Below are 19,439 nucleotides of genomic sequence, written 5' to 3'. Positions count from 1 at the left end.
CATAGAACAACTATCAGCTTGTGATTGTAACTGAGTGATGAATGAATGTATTGACTGTGACCCTTGTCTCATACTATTAAATTTTACCTGTTCGAATATCACATTCCTGACTGGCTCGAAATGTCTATCAAACATTGCTATAACATTTTCTTAAGTCTTAGTTGGACCAGCCTCTGTATTACGAAAGGTGAACTGATCAAACATTGGAACACTATCCGATCCCATCAGTAATAATAGATTTGTGATTTGTTCATATTCTCCCATATCGGAATATTTCTTTGCTATTTTCACAATTGAGAACTGAGACTTGAAGGTTTTCCAACGTAGAGCCAAGCTTTCACTCTTAAAGTCTAATCTCTGTAAAAAGCGGTCATTTTTACCATCCGCCATTTCTTTTAATTATTATTACTTAGAATTCCTACAAACTCCCTATAACTATCACGAATTCTTGCAAATTCGCTATGACAATACAATTCAAACTTTCTTCTGACACCATGTAGTATAATCTCAACGTAGATCTATACCTGTGTGTTAATAAGCTTAGAAGTCTCCCGAAGAACCTCTTGATCAACTGGCATCCAGTATAAAAATGAACTCAAATTTTCCGTAGCTGTTCCGATATCCTTTGCAGGTCAAGGTCACCGAAACGTCAAGGCCACTCTCCTACATTTAATGTAAGATCAATGATATGCAGCCCCCCAATGGGGGGGCTGTATATCATTGGTAAGATCCACTCGACTCACAACAACTACAAAACAGAAATGACAATAACTCAAGACAACTGATAAAACAATATAACATGCATGCAACAAGCATAACACAAACATCCCTTTTTGCATAACTTGAAAGTGGTTAGTTTGAAAACTAAAAAAAAACATCGTACATGTGATATACATGAAGTTGAAACTTATCAAACTGAAACATCACATGGAAAAAATTGTGACAGCTAACATGACTTTGTAAGAAATATATGAACAAAAACATCACCTGACAAAATATGAGTAATAAACTCAAATTTACATGGTTTGTGACAATTTAACACAAGCGCCCAATTGTCCGTTTGTGGCAAGTGTCAAACTATTCGTAAAGTACATATGGCTTAAATTTACTGGGCATTTTCGTAGGTCTAGATCTCTGCCATGTTGGTTTTGGTGTCATCTTGGAGTTGGATACAGCACCAGTGTTACAAGTCGGCTTTTCATTGCTATCTGATGATAGTTGCATAGCACTCGGTATCTCACTGCACTCTGTTGATGGATACGTGTAAGGTATGTTAACTGGACTATCTGCATCAGGCATATCAGGAACATTTTGTTTAGCTGGTGAAGCTCCTGTATCTGGATCTGCAGCCGGTCTCAAATCTACTCTGTTACGTCTGACAGACTGCTTGGTTTGATCATTTCTTATGAGATAGGATCTATCAGAGAGTTGATCAACTACTCGACCTGGCTGCCATCAATTTTTGAGAGTTTGAAACTCTCAACAGCACCGGAGACCCTATCTCGAGCTGCGGTAAATCTCTGGTTGATTTATTGTACTGCTGCTGGATCAGTGTTTTGCGATGTGGTTTCTGCTGCAAAACTTCTGCCTTTGGTTGACTGGTAGTATAGACCTGGTAGCATGTCCAAACATCTGCTCAGCTGGTGATGTTGTTAGTCCTGCTGTTTGAGTGTTGCAATATTCTAGAAGAGCCAGGTATGGATCTTCAACTCTTTTCATTAACTTCTTTATAATCTTCACTGCAGTTTCGGCTTTCCCGTTTGACTGCTGATGTCCAGGGGAGGAGGTCGTATGGTGAAAACCCCACTTTTTGCTGAAAGTAGCAAATTCTGCAGATGTGTATGTGGAGGGTTGAATACGAACTCAATATTCATGGACTGGTTTGGTAGTTGCTTCTGCAACTCCTTTGTTAATTCCGACATGGCGCCTACGAAATTCGTACCTTGGTCGCACCTGATTTGTCTTACAGATCCTCTTATGGCTATAAAGGACCGTAGAGCGTTAATGAAAGAATCAGTAGACATGTCATTTGAGAGCTCTAAATGAACTGCTCTTGAACTCATGCATGTGAATATAAGTCCATATTTTTTGACTTCCTTTCGAGCTTCCTTGGCGAAAAAGGGGCCAAAGCAGTCACAACCACAGAAAGAGAATGGAGGTGACTCATCAGTCCTATCTGTTGGCAGAGGTGCCATTTGTTGCACTTGAGGTCTTTCTCTTGTTCTGCGACAACTCACACAGTGGTATATGTATGAAGCTACAAGCCGGGTAGCATCAAAGATCCAGTAGCCTGCAGACCTAAGTTTAGCAAGTGTCATGTTTTTGCCTTGATGGGCAGTTAGCTCATGGTGATGCCCTATAAGAAGTTGTGTTACATGACTTGTTTTGGGAAGCAGTAGCGGGTGCTTTTCTACAAAGCTTTGGGTGTTGCATTGTCCCAGTCTCCCTCCTACTCTAAGTAAACCCTCTTTGATTATGAAAGGATCTAGCCTGAACAGTGGACTGCCTTTGGCTACTTCAGACTGATTTTTAAGGCTTTTGATTTCTTCAGCAAAATGCTCACGCTGACATGTCAAAGTAATTGCACCCTCCGCATCTTTAATAGCTGACACAGAATCAGGCTTACGCTTTTTGATGCTAGGTGCAATGGATTGCACCTTAGCTATCACCTTGACTGCTTTTCTCCACTTGGAGAACTTCGCGACCTACTGTGACATATCACTTTTATTTTGAGTAGTGTTATGACTAACACTAATCTTGACTTCGGGATCATCATCAGTGACAGGAAATGTGTCAGTTTGTGTAAGTGTCAGTGGAGTCTGCCACAAAAAGTCTGGTCCACTGAACCAAGTTGACTCGCATAACTTTTTGGAGTTAAACCTCTTGATGCATAGTCTGCTGAATTTTCTGCAGAGGGAACGTAATTCCACTGGCTTGGAGACGAGGCATCATGAATTTTTCAACTTGATTTGAGACAAAGACGTGAAAGCGTCGTTCAGTGTTCGTTATGTACCCCAAAACTACTTTGGAATCTGTCCAGTAGTAATGTTGCACATCGTCAAATGGCAATTGTTTGTGGATTAACTGACTTATTTTTGCTGAAAGACAAGCAGTTTGCAGTTCAAGACGAGGTATGCTGGTTGCTGACGCAGGGGCTACTCTAGCTTTAGCTATTACTAGTGAAACATGAATATTACCCTTGCCGTTTACAAGGCGTAGGTAGGTGCATTGGCCATAGGCATATGAGCTGGCGTCAGAGAAATGATGCAATTCTGCCTTGGTGACTGATCCAAATCCTTTAGGTTTGTAACACCGTTTTATTGTAATTGTGTTGAGCATAATTAGATTGTTTTTCCACTCACTCATTCTAACTTTCCTGGAGTTCTGGCCCTATGGGATCATCCCAGTCTTTCTTTGATTTACAGATAGATTTGAGAATGAGTTTTCTTTACAAAATAAAAGAAGCAAATGAACCCTAGAGGATTGTAAAGAGAAGCTTCAGTGAATAGGATACCTCTTCTGGTATTCACACTAGCTATATCACCAACCTTAAATTAGAAACCATCATTTTCAACATCCCATTGTATGCCAAGGGCTCGCTCTGTAGGAAGAGCTTCTTTCCCTAAGTCAATGTCTATGACACTAGATGCTCGTTTCTGTTGAGCAATAGATTTCATGAAGTCTTTGTCATTGGACATAAATTTGTGCAAGAGGATGTTGCCACTTTCACACAGTTTTGTTGTGTGATTGATGAGAAGTCTGGCGTCTTCTGTGGTACTGACACTAGTCAGTCCATCATCAACATAGAAATTATCTTTTACAAAAGAGACAGCTTCACTATCAGCTGGTTCTCCCTTACAATATTGATCTGCAAGATATCGAAGACCATATGTAGCACAAGCAGGTGAAGACCGGGCTCCAAATAGATGAACCTTCATACGATATGGAACTATATTACCGAGACCGTCAAACCACAAAAACCTCAGGTAATTTTGAAAGGGTGGTAACACCCGAAACTGATGGAACATGCGTTCTATGTCGCATATGATCGCAACATAATCCCGGCGAAATTGCATCAGGATGCCTATCAGACTATTGATATGATCGGGGTCTTGTAGGAGATAGTCATTGAGACTACAGTTATCTACTTTGGAGCTGTCATCAAAAACTACCCGAATTTTATTGGGGTTCTTTGGATGGTACACTCCAAAATGTGGAATGTACCAGCTTTGTGGGTTGTTGAGTTCTTTTAGAGGAACTTGTTCAGCCTCATCATTTTCTATGATCTTGTTCATGAATGTTTCATACTGCTTTTTGTAATGTTCATCCTTGGCAAATCTTTTGAGCAGCAAATTCAGGCGATGCTTTGCTGATGGTAAGGTGTTTGGAGAGCTTGGTGTGCTCTTTAGTGGCAGAGGCATTGCTACGTAACCTTGTGAATCCCTGTGTACTTTATTTCATGATCTAAAGAAATTGTTGATCTTCGACTGACAAACCAGTTTCTGTGGTTTTGGTGTCAGTGAAGTCTGTGCTCATGACCTGAAGAATTTCCGGTTTTGATATCTGTTTCTATGTTGCTTTAAGTGTCCTTCTTGACCAAGAAGGACACCATGTTTCTGGTTTCATTGTAAGGAGATGTTATCTCTTTGGTTACTACCTTATGACATATGCTTCTGTCATTCATTTGGTTCCTAGAGTTAAGGTTTCCCATAACTACTCAGCCTAGTTCTGTTTTTATAGCAAATGGTTCTGTGTCATTACCTATGACATTTTCACTTGACCTAAATGCTAGAAGGCAATCATAACCAATAAGTAGACCTACTGGTGTATTAACATTATGATCTGCACCCATTTCTGCTACTACTCGCCGCAGATGTGGCCAAGCATTGACAGATATCCTGGTTGGAATATGCTCTTTAATTGCATGTATGTCATTTTTTGCATAAGCTGGAGGAAGTTTGATTATTCGTTTTTAGTCTTGACCTCTTACTCTAAGTCCAGTAATCTTTTGATAGTTGAACTTGAAGATGTCATTGATGGGCACGAGTCACTGATCCATCAAACTGACGGAGTTCAGATTGACTACCAACCAATGTCGGTTTACCAAGATCACAGTAGTACCGGTAGTTCAATATGTTGCACGAGGCTCCAGTGTCTAGCTGAAACGTGATATCTTTATGACTGTCACCAGCACATGTTTTTATAATGGACATCGGTTTCTTATTCTTTCTCACTACCTGCCAGTAGAGAAGAGATTCATCGGATTCATCGCTTTTCTTTTCCGCTACTGCATTCACTTGCTTCTTTGATCTACAGAGGGCCTTGTAGTGATTGTACTTTTTGCAGGTATGACATTGCTGCCCGTATGCAGGACACTGTTTCGGTGGATGTGGTTGGCCGCAATTTCCACATGATCTTTTTGTTTTCCTTAGTGGGCGAGTGGACCTTGTTGATTCATTTTGGTCATGCTGCGATGCATGACTTTTGCTGATCTTCCTTCTTGGGTTAACAACTTTCACTGTTTCTTCACCTTGAAGTACTGCCATGTCTCTTTGTGAGCTCTCAGCATTGCGACATTTCTTAATCACTTGCTCTAGACTCAGACCGCCATCATCCCCAGCATCATCAAATAGTTTTCGTCGAAGATGACCATCATTAATGCCTAGAAAAAGGACCTGTAACATAAAATCCTCGTACATTGTATCTAGCTGACATTTCCGAGCAATATTATGGAGAGCGGTCACATACTCATCTGCAGTCATGGTATTCTGTTTTGTAGACAATAGTTGATGTCTTTTCACCAGTTGTTTGTTCCTCGGTTGCAAAAGGCATCAAACTTCTCCACATCTGCATATCTTTCGATTTTCCTTCTGTGAATGTGAATGACTTAAATATGTCTACTCCTTTTGGTCCAATACATCTTAGCAAGATCGCCACCTTGATTTTGTCATCGGACACTGACTTCTCAGCAGCTGTGAGAAACAGTTCAAATTCTTCTTTGAATCTTGTCCATTGGTTGGACAGATCGGATCCATCTTGGATAGGGTTTGGTTCTAAAAATTCTACACTCATACTGGTGCAGTTCTATGGTTAGTTGCTGGTCAAAGTCTTAGTCTCACTATCTGAGTCGGGCAGAGTAGATTGTTCTTCAGGACAATTGTTATCAGACAGCTGGACAATTGTCTTTTATTTCCTCACTTGGGGCACCATGATTGTGATTGTTAGTAGAGCTTGTGTGTTTGTATGTTTGCTGTTAGTTGGTGAAGAATCAACTTGAGATTTGTAAGTTTAGTACTTTAATTTAAGATCCACTCGACTCACAACAACTACAAAACAGAAATGACAATAACTGAAGACAACTGATAAAACAATATAACATGCATGCAACAAGCATAACACAAAAACCATGTCTGTTAGTTTTAATATGATATAAACGCTGTACCTGGTATATTATGTATTGTTGATTGTCGTAGGTCATCGATAACATAAACCTAGAGGGCTGGCCACAGGTCTGCCAACCCAAAAGTGGGGCAATACTTGAGATTTAGTTTTGGGTCAATTGATGTATCAATGATAGTATATATAAAATTGCAGAAATTGGGGCAAAAATCTCATGCATTTTTCACGCATTTTAAGTTTTTCTTTGGGGTGCTTGCGTGAGTCTCACGCATGCGTGAGTCTCATGCATGCGTGAGAGTTGGCAGCTATGACTGGCCAGCTAAAAAAGTACTAAGTTCGTGAGCAATATAAGTCATCTAGTTCCTTTATTTATGTCTACGCGGGTACTATCTAGCAGTACTGTTGTTTAGGTATATTTCATCTAAAATCCTGATTGGTGGATTACATCTATTTGTGTTAAAAGGAGATAGCCTCGTTATTTAGTGTTCACACGATATCCGGTTGTATAATAATAATGTAACATCCTCCTTTCTCCATAAAATATACAGAAGATAGAAGAGCTAGCTTAAATGAATAACGAATACGATTGACCCATAACCTGGTTTGATAGTAGAGAAACCCTTTCCGTGATAAGTATGTAGGTGCCACAAGTGAGTACGAAAGCAAACGAGCTGATGTGATTAATAGGTTGGAAGTAAGTGATATACGGTAAATATGTACAGTTGGGAGGGCCCGGCCCTAGTTCGTTTGGAATCCATCAAATCGCTTAGGTAGAATTCCTCTGGTCTCACGAAGGCTCCTTCTGGCTGGAGTTGGAGGTGAGCTTCGTGGCATAACACCTTTGTCCTGATCAAGATCCTCTTCTATGGGTGATGTGTTCACTGGTCCAGCTTGACCACGATCCAGTTTAAGATGGACACGATTTCTTCTTACCAAGGAGGTACCATTATCTATGATGTACGACTTTGGCTGTTGATGGTGTGCGATCACTTGTCTGGATGTCCATTCAGTTTCCTTGCCAGTCCTGACTAGCACATCATCTCCAATGGAGAGAGGTTCCAGGGTCCTGAAGCATTTGTCATGTCTGTCCTTCTGTTCATCCTGATGAGTTTGCAAAGCGTTTAGAGCATTGGGTGTTGAGGGAGCTAAGGTCCCCGAAGTGCTGGAAAGTGAGCTGCGCATATTCCTGTTGAAAAGCATCTCAGCTGGGCAGAAAGCCAGTCCAGATACGGGTGTTTGTCTGTAAGCTAGGAGAGCAGCATATATGTTACAGCCAGAATCACCAGTTTTTTTTTTCGTGAATTGTTTTATGTTCTGTACAAATCTTTCAGCCACACCATTGAACTTGGCATAGTGTGGACTGGAGGTAGTGATATTAAATCCCCACTCGCTGGTAAAGTTCCTCATGGCATAGCTGCTGAAAGGCATATTGTCTGCAATGACCTCTACGGGGAAACCATGAACAGCAAAAATAGGCTGTAGTGCTGCAACCACATCTTCACCTTGTGACTGATCAGACGAATGTATGGATAGTGAGAGTGAAAATTGACTACAATGAAATAGCTTTTGTTCTGGAAGTCCATGATATCCATGCCAACCTTATTTTACGGTAGTTCTGGGACAGCGGGAGATATCAGCGGTTCTTTATGTTGCTTATTAGCATTTCGTTGGCAGATTGAGCATCGCGCTACCGTTTCCTTTATTTCAGCAGCCATGCGAGGCCAGTATAGACTTTGATGAGCTCTGTCGATGCACTTGTGTGTTCCAAGATGTCCTTGGTGAATCTTAGAGAGATACTCAGATCTCAAAGTCTCGGAAATAACTAGTTGCTCCCCTATATATACAAACCCATCTTTAATGTAGAGCTGATTTTTAACACTCCAGTAGGGTTGCAAGATTACTGGGGATGCTGTTTTGTTGCCCCAAGCCCATCCTTTGAAAATGGCACTCCTCAGCTCCTGCATGACTAGGTCCATCCCATAGGCCATGGTCAGTCGATTTTTTGCCTCATATTGTATCTGAATTGTGTGAACCATCACTACCTCTTCTTCTAGTTCTCCATCTTCATTAGGTAGGTAGACGCGAGACATGGTGTCGGTTAGGTAAAGGAATTTTCCAGGAATATAAATGACGCCCCGAATGTCATATTTGATGAGGCTTAGCAACAGCCTCTGAAGTTTTTATGTAAGTCCTTCTTGATGATGCTGACTAGCGGATTGTGATCTGTTTTTACATCAATGCGATGGCCATAGACATAGCTGTGGAATCTCTCAAAACCAAACACAACCGCTAACAATTCTTTATCTATTTGCGACCAGTTCTGCTCTGTCTCAGTTAGGGCTCTTGAAGCATAGGCAATTGAATGATTGTCTTGTAGTAGGACAGCACCAAGCCCGGATTGTGATGAGTCTACTTGTAGCGTCGTGAGCTTCTGTACATCGAAGTACTGTAGCACTGGAGCTTTGCTTAGAAGTTCTTTGATTGTTTCCATGGCCAGGTCCTGTTCCCCGCTCCGAGTTCACAGAGTGTCTGCCTTTAGCAATGTTCAGAGAGGTTCAATAACTTTTGAGATGTTGGATATGAACCCCTTAAGGTAGTTGAGTAAGCCTAACAGTCGTTGTATGCCCTTTTTGTCTGTTGGCTTCGGCATGCTAGTTATAGCCTCAACTTCTCCGGGTCAGCCTGGAGCTCTTCTGCCGAGACGATGTGTCCGAAGTACCTCATTTAACTCTGATTCAGCTGGATCTTATCTATGTTAAACTTTACATTGTGCTCTCTGGCACGCATCAGCAGCTTCTTGAGGTTGTCATCATGTTCATCCTGGTCCTTGCTCGTGCTTGATCGTGTATTCTTTCATCCAGTTACCCTCACCGTCTTCGTCCTCAACAGCACCTACAAATAACTGATTCATGTTAGCCACATTCTCACCTGTGGAGTCGGATGTGTTTATGGCACTAACCTTCTTGCTTTTGCAGGCCTTGGCAAAATGGTTTAGCTTTTTGCATTTCCTACATTCTTTCCCATAGGCAGGGCATTTCTCCCTCATATGCTCATAAGAGCAGAATATGCATTTGAATTTCCTGGGTGCAGGAATAGGTTGAGAATCAGATTTGGGACGAACTGAGGCAACTACACTGATCGATTTCTTATCGTTTAAGGTTTACAGCTGCATTTTAGTGACTTCAGCCACTCGTATTAAGTTGATTGCTCGATCGAGAATTATCTCAAGATCCTGCAGAAGTTTTTCCTTCAATTTCTGATCAGAGGTGCCGAAAGCACATCTACAGAGCATCATCATGTCCTTCATGTCACCGAACTCGCACTTGGTTGCTTGTGTTCTCAGTCTTTTGACAAACATGTCAACATGTCAACCACTTGACTGTGTAAGGGACCAAAATGAGTACCATTCGTATAACCTATTCCTTCTGGGATTAAAGTATAGCTCAAAACTTTACTAGTACATCTGTTAATCTGTTGGCACTCTTCGCAGGTTCAGCAGTAAGGTCAAACCCAAATTGATCAAGTACTTCTACGGCATTGTCACCAATGCAATGTCTTAAAATTGCTATTTGTCGTATCCAGATTTGTGGATTGCCTGCTGGCCAGGTACCATCATCATCTGCTGGATCAGCAATTGAGTTTATAGCCACCAAGAAATTTTTTAAGTTTCTCTTCCATCTCCTACAATTCTCAACCAAGTTGCTCTCCAGGGACAGAGCAGCAGGGGGTGACCCAAGGAATCCATCACTCACAAAGCAATGGACACAATATCCAGTCATGGGACAACCACAACACAGTATAGTTACTAACAGTAAATACAACACTCAGGCGTCGTAGGTTCTTTACCATTCATGTAGAGTGTATGTTGTAGAAGTACTCAGTCAGATTCAGAACTCCTTCACACTCCAGAATGGTTTAGCTGCCACCATGTTAGTTTTAGTATGATATAAACGCTGTACCTGGTATATTATGTATTGTTGATTGTCATAGGTCGCCGGTAACATAAACTTAGAGGGCTGGCCAGCCAGAAAAAGTACTAAGTTTGTGAGCAATATGAGTCATCTAGTTCCTTTATTTATGTTCACGCGGCTACTCTCTAGTAGTACTGTTGTTTAGGTACAGTTCGTCTACGATCTTGATTGGTGGATTACATCTATTTTTATTATAAGGAGATAGCCTTGTTATTTAGTGTTCATACGATATCCGGTTGTTGAATAATAATGTAACAATGTCTTTATTGTTGAGTTATTGCTCGATGATGCTATGTTGTTGTTTGATTGATTTTCAATTGTCGGATTAATTATGTGAACTAACAAATAACATTGCTCGTTGTTCTATTATTCGTAACGAAGATAGTGAGCATATTTATAGAATATCCGGTTACAAAAACAAACATAGGCTATAATCTGTAATCAAAATAACAGCAAGTATCACATGTCTATGCTACGCACAGAACATAAATATAAAATTAACAAATAAGTATTTATTGTCTTCTCTTAGTTGCTACTGGGATGGGCAGACAACTCGAATTTAGGATGGCACATTCAACACCTCTCCATCCTAAATCGGTGTATACTTTCACAATGTTTTTGTGCACCCAATGGCTTTGCCAAAATATCTGCTAGGTTGTCATTAAAGCACACATATTCATATCCTCATTCGGTCTGCTCCTTGACGAAATGGTATCTAATGTTTACATGCTTCGAACATTTAGGTTGAGCTTTTGTCTGTGATGTAGGTGCGCTCGCACCTTGATTGTCAATACATATAATGTTAGGTGTGTGCTGAGGTACTCCTCTAGACATCACAAACTGTTTTAGGTAAAGCATTTCCTTTGCTGCCTTTGCTAAAGCCATGTACTCAGCTTCGCAGGTGGACAGAGCAACAGTTGGTTGCTTCTTGGTGTTCCAGCTTACTGGGCCTGCCCCACTACCGACAGTAAATAGGTATCCAGTAGTAGAACGTCTGTCATCAGGACTGTTTGCCCAATCCGCATCGGCATGTCCTATCAACACGCTGCATTCGCTTTTCACAAATTTTAGGCTATATGATTGTGTTCCTTTCAAATATCTAAAAACACGTTTGAGTGCAGCTATTTGTGACTCATCGTAGTTGCTGAGGAATTGTGAAAGCTTTGAAGTGATTCAGCTGATATCTGGTCTAGTCCTTGTCATCAGGTATATTAGGCTTCCTACTGCTTCCCTATATAGGTACGATGCATTTGTGTCTTCTTTAGGTTTAAGTAATGATAGCCCTCGTACAGCGTGTTTGCTGACTGGATTGCAATCTGACATGTTGAACTTACTAAGCATGTTTTTTGACATAGCGTTCCTGGCTCATTATAAATCGGTCATCGGTTTTCATAAAGTCGATGCCTAGAAACCACCTGAGTTCCCCTCGATCATCCATTCTGAAGGTTTTAGTTTGTGTCTGTTTAACCTTCTGTATGGTTTTGAGCTTTCTACCTGCAATGAGTATATCGTCTACCTAGAATAGTAGTATAACGTACTCATCATTTCCAAATGTTTTAATGTATGTACATGGATCTATTACGCTATAAGTAAATCCTTTAGTGAGAAGATATTTTGTTAAAGTGTTGTTCCAATTGCGTCCACTTTGTTTTAGCCCATAGAGTGACTTCTTTAATAAACATTAGAATTGATTGTCATTGTGGCTGGGCACCTCATATCCTGAAGGCTGTTGAACATATATCTCCTTGGCTTTAGAGGGGCGTTGAGATATGCACCTTTAATTTCCATTTGGTGAACGTATAAGTGCTCATTCACTGCTTTTTGTAATAAAGCTCAAATTGATGTGAATCTGGCTTTGGTTGGGAATGTTTCATCATAATCGAGTCCTTGCTTTTGTGAGTAGCCACAAGCAACGTAGCTTGCCTTGTATTTGATATCGTTCACGTCTTCTCCTTGTTTTAGGGTGTAAACCCATTTGCCTTTTGTTTGAGAATGGCTAGGTGGGAGTTGTACTATTTCTCATGTTTTCATCGAGAATAGATAACTCCATATTCATTGCTACTCTCCACATTGCAGCTTCAGGTGAATTCACTGCTTCTTCGAGTGTAGTCGGTATGTGTGTGGTGGCAAAATATGCATAATGTGTAGTCTTTGTATATGATAAGTAATAGTTTTTCTCAAGATATGGTGGAATGTTAGTTAGTCCCCACGGTCATGTTATGGTAGGTTGTTGAGTTTCATTAGACTCTATTTTTTGTGGATCTGCAATTTGGGCATCTAACTGTGTGTGTTCTGCAGTCTGCTCCTGACTTTGGTATGTTGGCATTATGTAATAATCATCTGTATTTGTTTGGTGCACCGTTACATTCCTGGTTGTGATTACTCTGTTATATGCGGTGTTTAACACAAAGTAACCTTTCCTTTTACTTAATACCTAGGTATGTGCTGCTGTATCCACGTGCACTAAGCTCCGTCTGCTTGTTTTTCACAAAATACGTGCATGGTGAACCAAAAGCATACAGATGTCTCATATCTGGTTGATGACCTGTGAATAGCGCAAATGCAGTAGAGTTAAACCGTCTTTGGTAGCTCCAATTTCTGAGGTAAGCAGAATATTTAACTGCATATGGCCATAGGTTCTTTGGCAGGTTAGTGTCTGAAATTAGGCATCTAGCCATATCTAGCAGGCTTCTCCACTCTCTCTCTCTCTCTTAACCTTTCCATTTTTATAGCTAGAGTAGGGGTGGTTGTAGTGTTTGATGCTATGGTCTAGAAGTATGGATTGAAACGCGCTAGACATGTATTTACCACCATCACTGTGTAGTCCGCTTATTGTTCCTATGAGTGCTCTATCTGCAAGAAAACATTTTAAGCCCTATACGGCATTACTTTTAGATCGTAGGCAATAGATGAACATCATACTTCAGTACTCATTGATAAAACTAATCACATACCTGTGTCCAGCTTGTGATGTAGGATCGATAGGTCCACAGAGATTTCTGTGTATTCTTTGAAATGGTTTTGTAGCTTTAATGGGTTGTTCATTGTTGCTCTTTAGTAATTTAGTCATTTTTTTTTTTGAAGGTTGTGCAGTCTGTCGCTAGTTTGTGATATTGCCATCCCTTTTGTTACTGATCGTAACTGTAATACATATTCGTGGTTCATATGCCCTAGAGTTTTACGCCAGTCAGTTAGTGTACATGTTACATTAACCTGATTTTTATTATCATTGGCATGTGTAGGTAGATAGTACAGCTGACCTTGCTTCTGTAGTATGAATTGTGTACAGTTAGTGGTTACAAACTTCACTGTCTGTTGTTCAAATGTGACAGTAGCTCCTTTGTCGACTGCAGCTCGCACTGAAAACAAACTGGTAGGGAAGGATGGGGCAAACAATGCATCACTCAATATTATTTCTTTTACTGACCCATCTGTCTCATGTAGTGAATACATTGCTCTTTCTCGACCTTGTATCATATTTTTTATTTTTTCCCATCAGCCATTCACTATGTGACTTTTCGCTCCGCAATCAACTATCAGACTCTTTTTATCAATGTTGTGTTCATCTGTAGTTAGCATAAATACGTAGGAATAATCTTCCGGTGTTTCAAATCTAGCGGCCTTTGTAGTGGTAGTCTGGTTTGTGAAGTTTTGTTTGTTGTCCTTCTTTTTCTTAAAGCATACCGATCCTGTATGTCCCTGGTTATTACAATATGTACACTTATATTTATGTCTATCACGGCATTGATGAGATGCGTGATTCTCTTTGCCACAGGCTGTACATTGCTGCTGTTGTTGTTGCCTAGTGTTACTATTATTCTGTTGTTGGTTGTTGTCGTAAGGTTATGTCCTGGCCTTTGCAGCCATAGCACCAGCTGATTGTGTAACTCGTACAGCCTCTGTGTTTGCGTAGTTCACAATGGCTGCTTTGAATTCTGCCAATGTGTTACAGCTATCTAGCTGAATGTGAACAACAACAAAAGATTTTGTAGGATTCCGGCAGACCTTTCAGCAGCTTAGCTATGACTAGGTTATCGTTGATGTTTTCTTCTGTAGCTCTGAGGCCAGTGCTGGCCTTTTCAGCTCTAATGGCATAATCAACAATGCCTTCATTCTCCATCAGATTAATAGTAGTAAGCTGTTTATATAATGTTAACATCTATGGTTTCTCAGTTGACATGTATGACATGTAGCTCTGAGTATTTATAGTGCATTTCTTCTGTCACTTGATGCATCATTCATAATCAACTGTAATTATCTTTCATCCAGTACCTGTGCTAACTCAGCATAGAAACGTGTATTTTTCTCATCAAAATCTTCATCATCATCTACCTCATCATCATCTATTTCATCCTCTTTTGACAAGATGGCTTTTCGCAATTCTTTGCCATGGGTATACAAATAACTCGAAAACCTAGTTTCCCATATAGTATCACAGATACTGTATGCAGATCTGTGCTCAGATACAATATCTGAGCACCTAGTTTCTCGTTGTGCTCATATTTCATACAATCAGGGATGAGGTGAACTGAACTCCAAGTGAACAGCAGCAGAGTGATATTCTGGTAGTGCTGCTAATGATTGCATAATAAAACTAGCACATTAGTAGTGATTGCATAAAGCTAGCACACGAGTACCTAATGACCATGCAACAAAATCAGTGTTCTACGACTAGTCGTAACATATCCAACAATCATATCAGCTTCAAACCTGGCAACATCTCTGGCAACAGCTTTAACCACCATCCACATATTGATTTGAAATGCCACTTCTTTCTACAGCATTGATATCTAGCTGGCCAGGTTTCGTGTCTATGATTGTCGAAGCTGCAGTTGTCGTATTTCGTTCAGACTCGTCAAATATTTGATCTACACTGGTTTCTGTAGTGTAGGCCTCATATTTCATTAGCTATAGAGAACATTACATATGTCTGATCTCATGCAGAATACCAAAACACTAAAAATAGGGTGTAATTAACTGAACTTTTTACGCGCTAGAATGTCTGCTAAGATATCCTGAGTCTTTACCTTTTTAGATCGTATCGTATCAACATCTGGCTGCATCACATCCTCCCTTCTTTCCTTCAAAGCTCTTTCTTATTTCAGTCTTTTCTAATGTCTTTCTTTATTATTCTCCTTTTCCTTTTTATATATTTTTGTGTAACTCAAGATAGTTATTTGAAGTACTATTATGCTCTAATGTTAAACAAAATCAGGTTCTTGGTGTTTTTTTCAATTCTAAAGTTGGGAGGTTGCGTGCCTTTTTGGTAGTCTCTTTCGTCGTTCCTTGTTATTGAATTGTTTACAGACAGCTTTAGTTGCTTGGTCATCTTCTGGGTCTAAGATGTTTTCTTGTCCTGATAAGCCTTTTGTCTGTCTTAACCCAATAGCTATCTGGCTTCTCTGCTTTGCATGTAATTTTTTTTCCTTCATCTTCATGGCGTACTTTGATCCAAACTAATTTACCCTCTTTCAATGCACTAGCCTCTTTAGCTCCTTTGCTCTGTCACAATTCTCTTTCTGTGTAATCTCCAAAATTTAGTTTATTCTCCTAAACTTTTTGGTATCCATTTCATGGCAGTGTTGAATTGGTAGTCGTCTTTCAGAAAAACTGACCCAAGAACAGTTCATCAGATCTGCAATTACTTTCCTGTGGTGTAGGCCTGTATGCTAACAGGCACCGTTTTTATCTCTTCCCTTATTCCATAGACCCTACACTGTTCCAATATATCTCTCTTCAAACCATTTGCCTCATAATGATGTGGGCTGTTTGTAACATAAATTATGTTACATTCTTCAATCAGCTTCCACCATTCTAATGAAACGTAACATGGACCATAGTCAGTGTGAATTTTCAAAGCTTTAAATTTTGCAATAAAGCCTCTGAACTTCTTCACTAACTCTCCACTTGTTTGTCCTGTTTTATTTTCAGTACTTCTATTCACCTAGAATAATAGTCATCAAACAGAGCACAATTCTGTCCCTCAAAATCGAATAGATCTGAAGCAAGGTAAGTTCAGGACCTATCTGGTAATTCAATTTGTTGAAGGAAAAAACTTTGCGTTGTTCTGAATTTGGTATATTCAGGTCATTATTTCTCCATATTGGTAATTTTTTCCTTATGGTTGGCTACCAGACTAAATATTGACATTTCCTATATGTCTTCACCATACTTTTGGTGGCCTGCTTGTAGTCGATTCAACATTTTTCTCCTCATAGCTTTCGGGATGAACAATCTAGAATTCGTCATGACCAAACCATCTTTTTTGCTCAGTAGATCAGCATTTCCGGTTATCTTTTCTAACTCCCACTCACTTGTTTTGGTCAACTCTTTTTATAGCTTTCACTGTTCCATGTCCACTTTTCCCTGCTGTCTAATCTTTTCCAATAATGTATCGCTCCCTGCCAGAAATAAGGTTTGTAAATGCATCTCCACTCTATTTTAGCTTTTGTAAAGTAAGAGGCTGCGATAACAGGTCTGCTATGAACATCGTGCTATCAAGGGTATAAAATATATTGTAGCTGTATCTCATCAGTCTCATCTTGAACTTCGGCATTCTGATTGGGAGCTCAAAAAATCTTTACTCCCAACAATGAAATAAGAGGTTTATGGTCTGTTTCGATTTCAAATTGTCAGCCTACTAGACAAAAATTGAACTGTTTGCACGCATGTGTGACAGAAAGTACTCATTTTTAAATTTACCGTAACGATTTTCTGCATTTGTGAGCTTGCGAAATACATAGGCTACAGGTTTTCACTGAATCCCCTCAGTTCTGTAGCTGCACTGCTCTTAAGGTGTGGCAACTGACCATCAGCTGTCACTCTACGTCTCTCATTAATATTGATATACTGTCAAAACTTTGTTGGTGTATGTCACCCACACCCACGCTTGACCTTTGTTGTCAAGTTCTTTTAACGATGTTGCTGCTTCAAACAGAAGTGGGCTAGATTTGCTCAAGTAATCGACCATAGCCAAGAATCTCTGTAGTTCTTTTTGACAAGTAGGAGCTGGTATTTCTTTCATTGTTCTCTCTTTCTCATGAGCTATTCTGATACCCATCTGATGTAACACGTGTCCAAGAAACTTTATTTCCTGAACTCCATGAAAACATTTGTCTCTGTTGGGTGTCAAACCAGCCTTCTTTAATCTTTGTAATACTTTAGCTAATTTTGGAACTTGGATTTCTTGTTCGTTTTTCTCTATAACCAAAATGCCATCCATCACATGCACTACACCAGGTAAGCCTTTCAAGATCTGGTTCATTTGCCTCTAAAAAAATTCAGAAGCTACTGACATTCCAAAGGGCGTCTTTTTATATTAATATTTTCCAAATGATGTAATAAATGCTGGAAATTTCCTAGAATAGTATGCCAAAACTACGAGTTGGCAGCCATCTTTTTGAAGAATCTGCTCCTTTCTAACGAAAGGAAGTGTGTTTTCTGAATGTGGCGAAGGATGTTTCTCTCAAAGTTCTCTTATTCAGTTAGGTTAAATCTACACGAATTCTCACTTTTCCATTTTTGGGTGCAACCACCATACCTGAACACTAGGTAGGGGGTTTCTCCATTGTCTCATTTCAGTGACACTTAGGTTTGCCTTCTTCTCCAATTCATCTTAAATCGCTCAAGTTAATGAAAAATTGCCTCAAGACTTTTAAGCACAATGGAATAGCATTATTCTCTATATTGATCTTGAATACATCAGGTAATACACCAAGTTTTTGAAATAACTTTAGATATTTCTCTATTTTCTTGCTTATGCTTTTCACTGTTTTCAGTAGTTCGAAGTCTCTAATCTCAGGCTTGTCCAATAGATTATTTTGGACATTGTTCAGCACATATGCTTTGCCTCGAATCATTTGTCCCCACAGTAGTAACAGCATATTTTTTGTATTTTATAGCCAAGAAATTGCCATCCACTCTTTTAGATTTTCTTTTTAGTAGCGGTCAATTCTAAACCAAGATTGCATGTTGTTTTTACAGTAATTACTGTCACATCAGCTGCTGTATCAACTATGAACTTTATAGTTCTTTCAGATTTCAGGTTTATTTTGAATTCTTGTAGTTTGCTTTTTCCTAGTCATAAAGATTATCTATCTCAATCGCTCCATGACTGTCACTGCGATGGCTTTCATTGTCATTTTCTCTCTTTTGCTTAATCGTTGTAGATAGTCTTTGGCCAAGTGAGTCATCTTCCCGCAAACATAGCATTCTTGTAATATGTCGGTTTTTATTTTCTTTTCTCCAATTTGTTGCAAATTTTGTAGTCATGTGCAACTCTTTCACATGTCCAACAGCCTTTACTTCTGTCTTTTTCTTGATTTCCTATAATGTCTATAACTGAATTCTTTACTATTTTTTTCGTCTCGATCTATACTCCTTTCCTCTCTAATATTTTTACTCTTTTATTGATCCCCAACTAAATTGACTATCGACACAGGGTCTGCATTAGTCTTTTTGAGAATAGAAGAGGCTGCTTGAGCTGTTTCATATCTGCCACACAATGCTTTTAGTTTTTATAAACACAAATGCTGTTTAAAACTGTGGTGCAGCCAGATGTTGATACGATACTGTACGATCTAAAAGGGTGAAAGCTTTCAGATTATTTCAGCAGGTGTTCTGGTGAATACAAAGTTTACTTGGTTATGCCTATTTTGGTTGTTCTGGTATTCTGCAGTAAATCAAACATATGTTATGTAAACTGCTTTAGCCCAGATTGTGAAAAATTCAACTGATGCTTTTACTTGTTTTGTATTGATAAGCATCGTAAAAACTACAATAAAATGCTTATTATGTGAGATACTAAGTTCTATAGAATAATGAAAGGCTATAATTGATATGCATACATAATATAGTATAAAATTACTAACAATGTTGTTTGTAGTTTGACAAGCAATACATGAAACATAGCAATGAATAATACTGAATAATAAACAGAATAAAAACAATACCTTGTTTGACTCTCTGGGAAAAAGTTATATAATATGAATGAATGTCTTCTTGTAGTTGCCTCTGAATTAATGCGAGTAAATGTGTAGCTGTTTGATTATGTAAGGCATATAATCAACA

General features: G+C 39.4%; 1 protein-coding gene across 1 annotated transcript; it reads right to left on the bottom strand.

The window, feature by feature from the left end:
- Positions 1-3,554: 3,554 nt before the first annotated feature.
- LOC137402782 (uncharacterized) lies at positions 3,555-4,421 on the bottom strand. The gene has a single exon (XM_068089289.1). It carries the CDS (start codon positions 4,419-4,421, stop codon positions 3,555-3,557), a length of 867 nt encoding a protein of 288 aa, XP_067945390.1.
- Positions 4,422-19,439: the final 15,018 nt, after the last annotated feature.

This window comes from Watersipora subatra, chromosome 8 (assembly GCF_963576615.1).
Source record: "Watersipora subatra chromosome 8, tzWatSuba1.1, whole genome shotgun sequence".
Classification (NCBI taxonomy): Eukaryota; Metazoa; Bryozoa; class Gymnolaemata; order Cheilostomatida; family Watersiporidae; genus Watersipora; species Watersipora subatra.
This window is presented reverse-complemented; position numbering and strand designations above follow the sequence as displayed.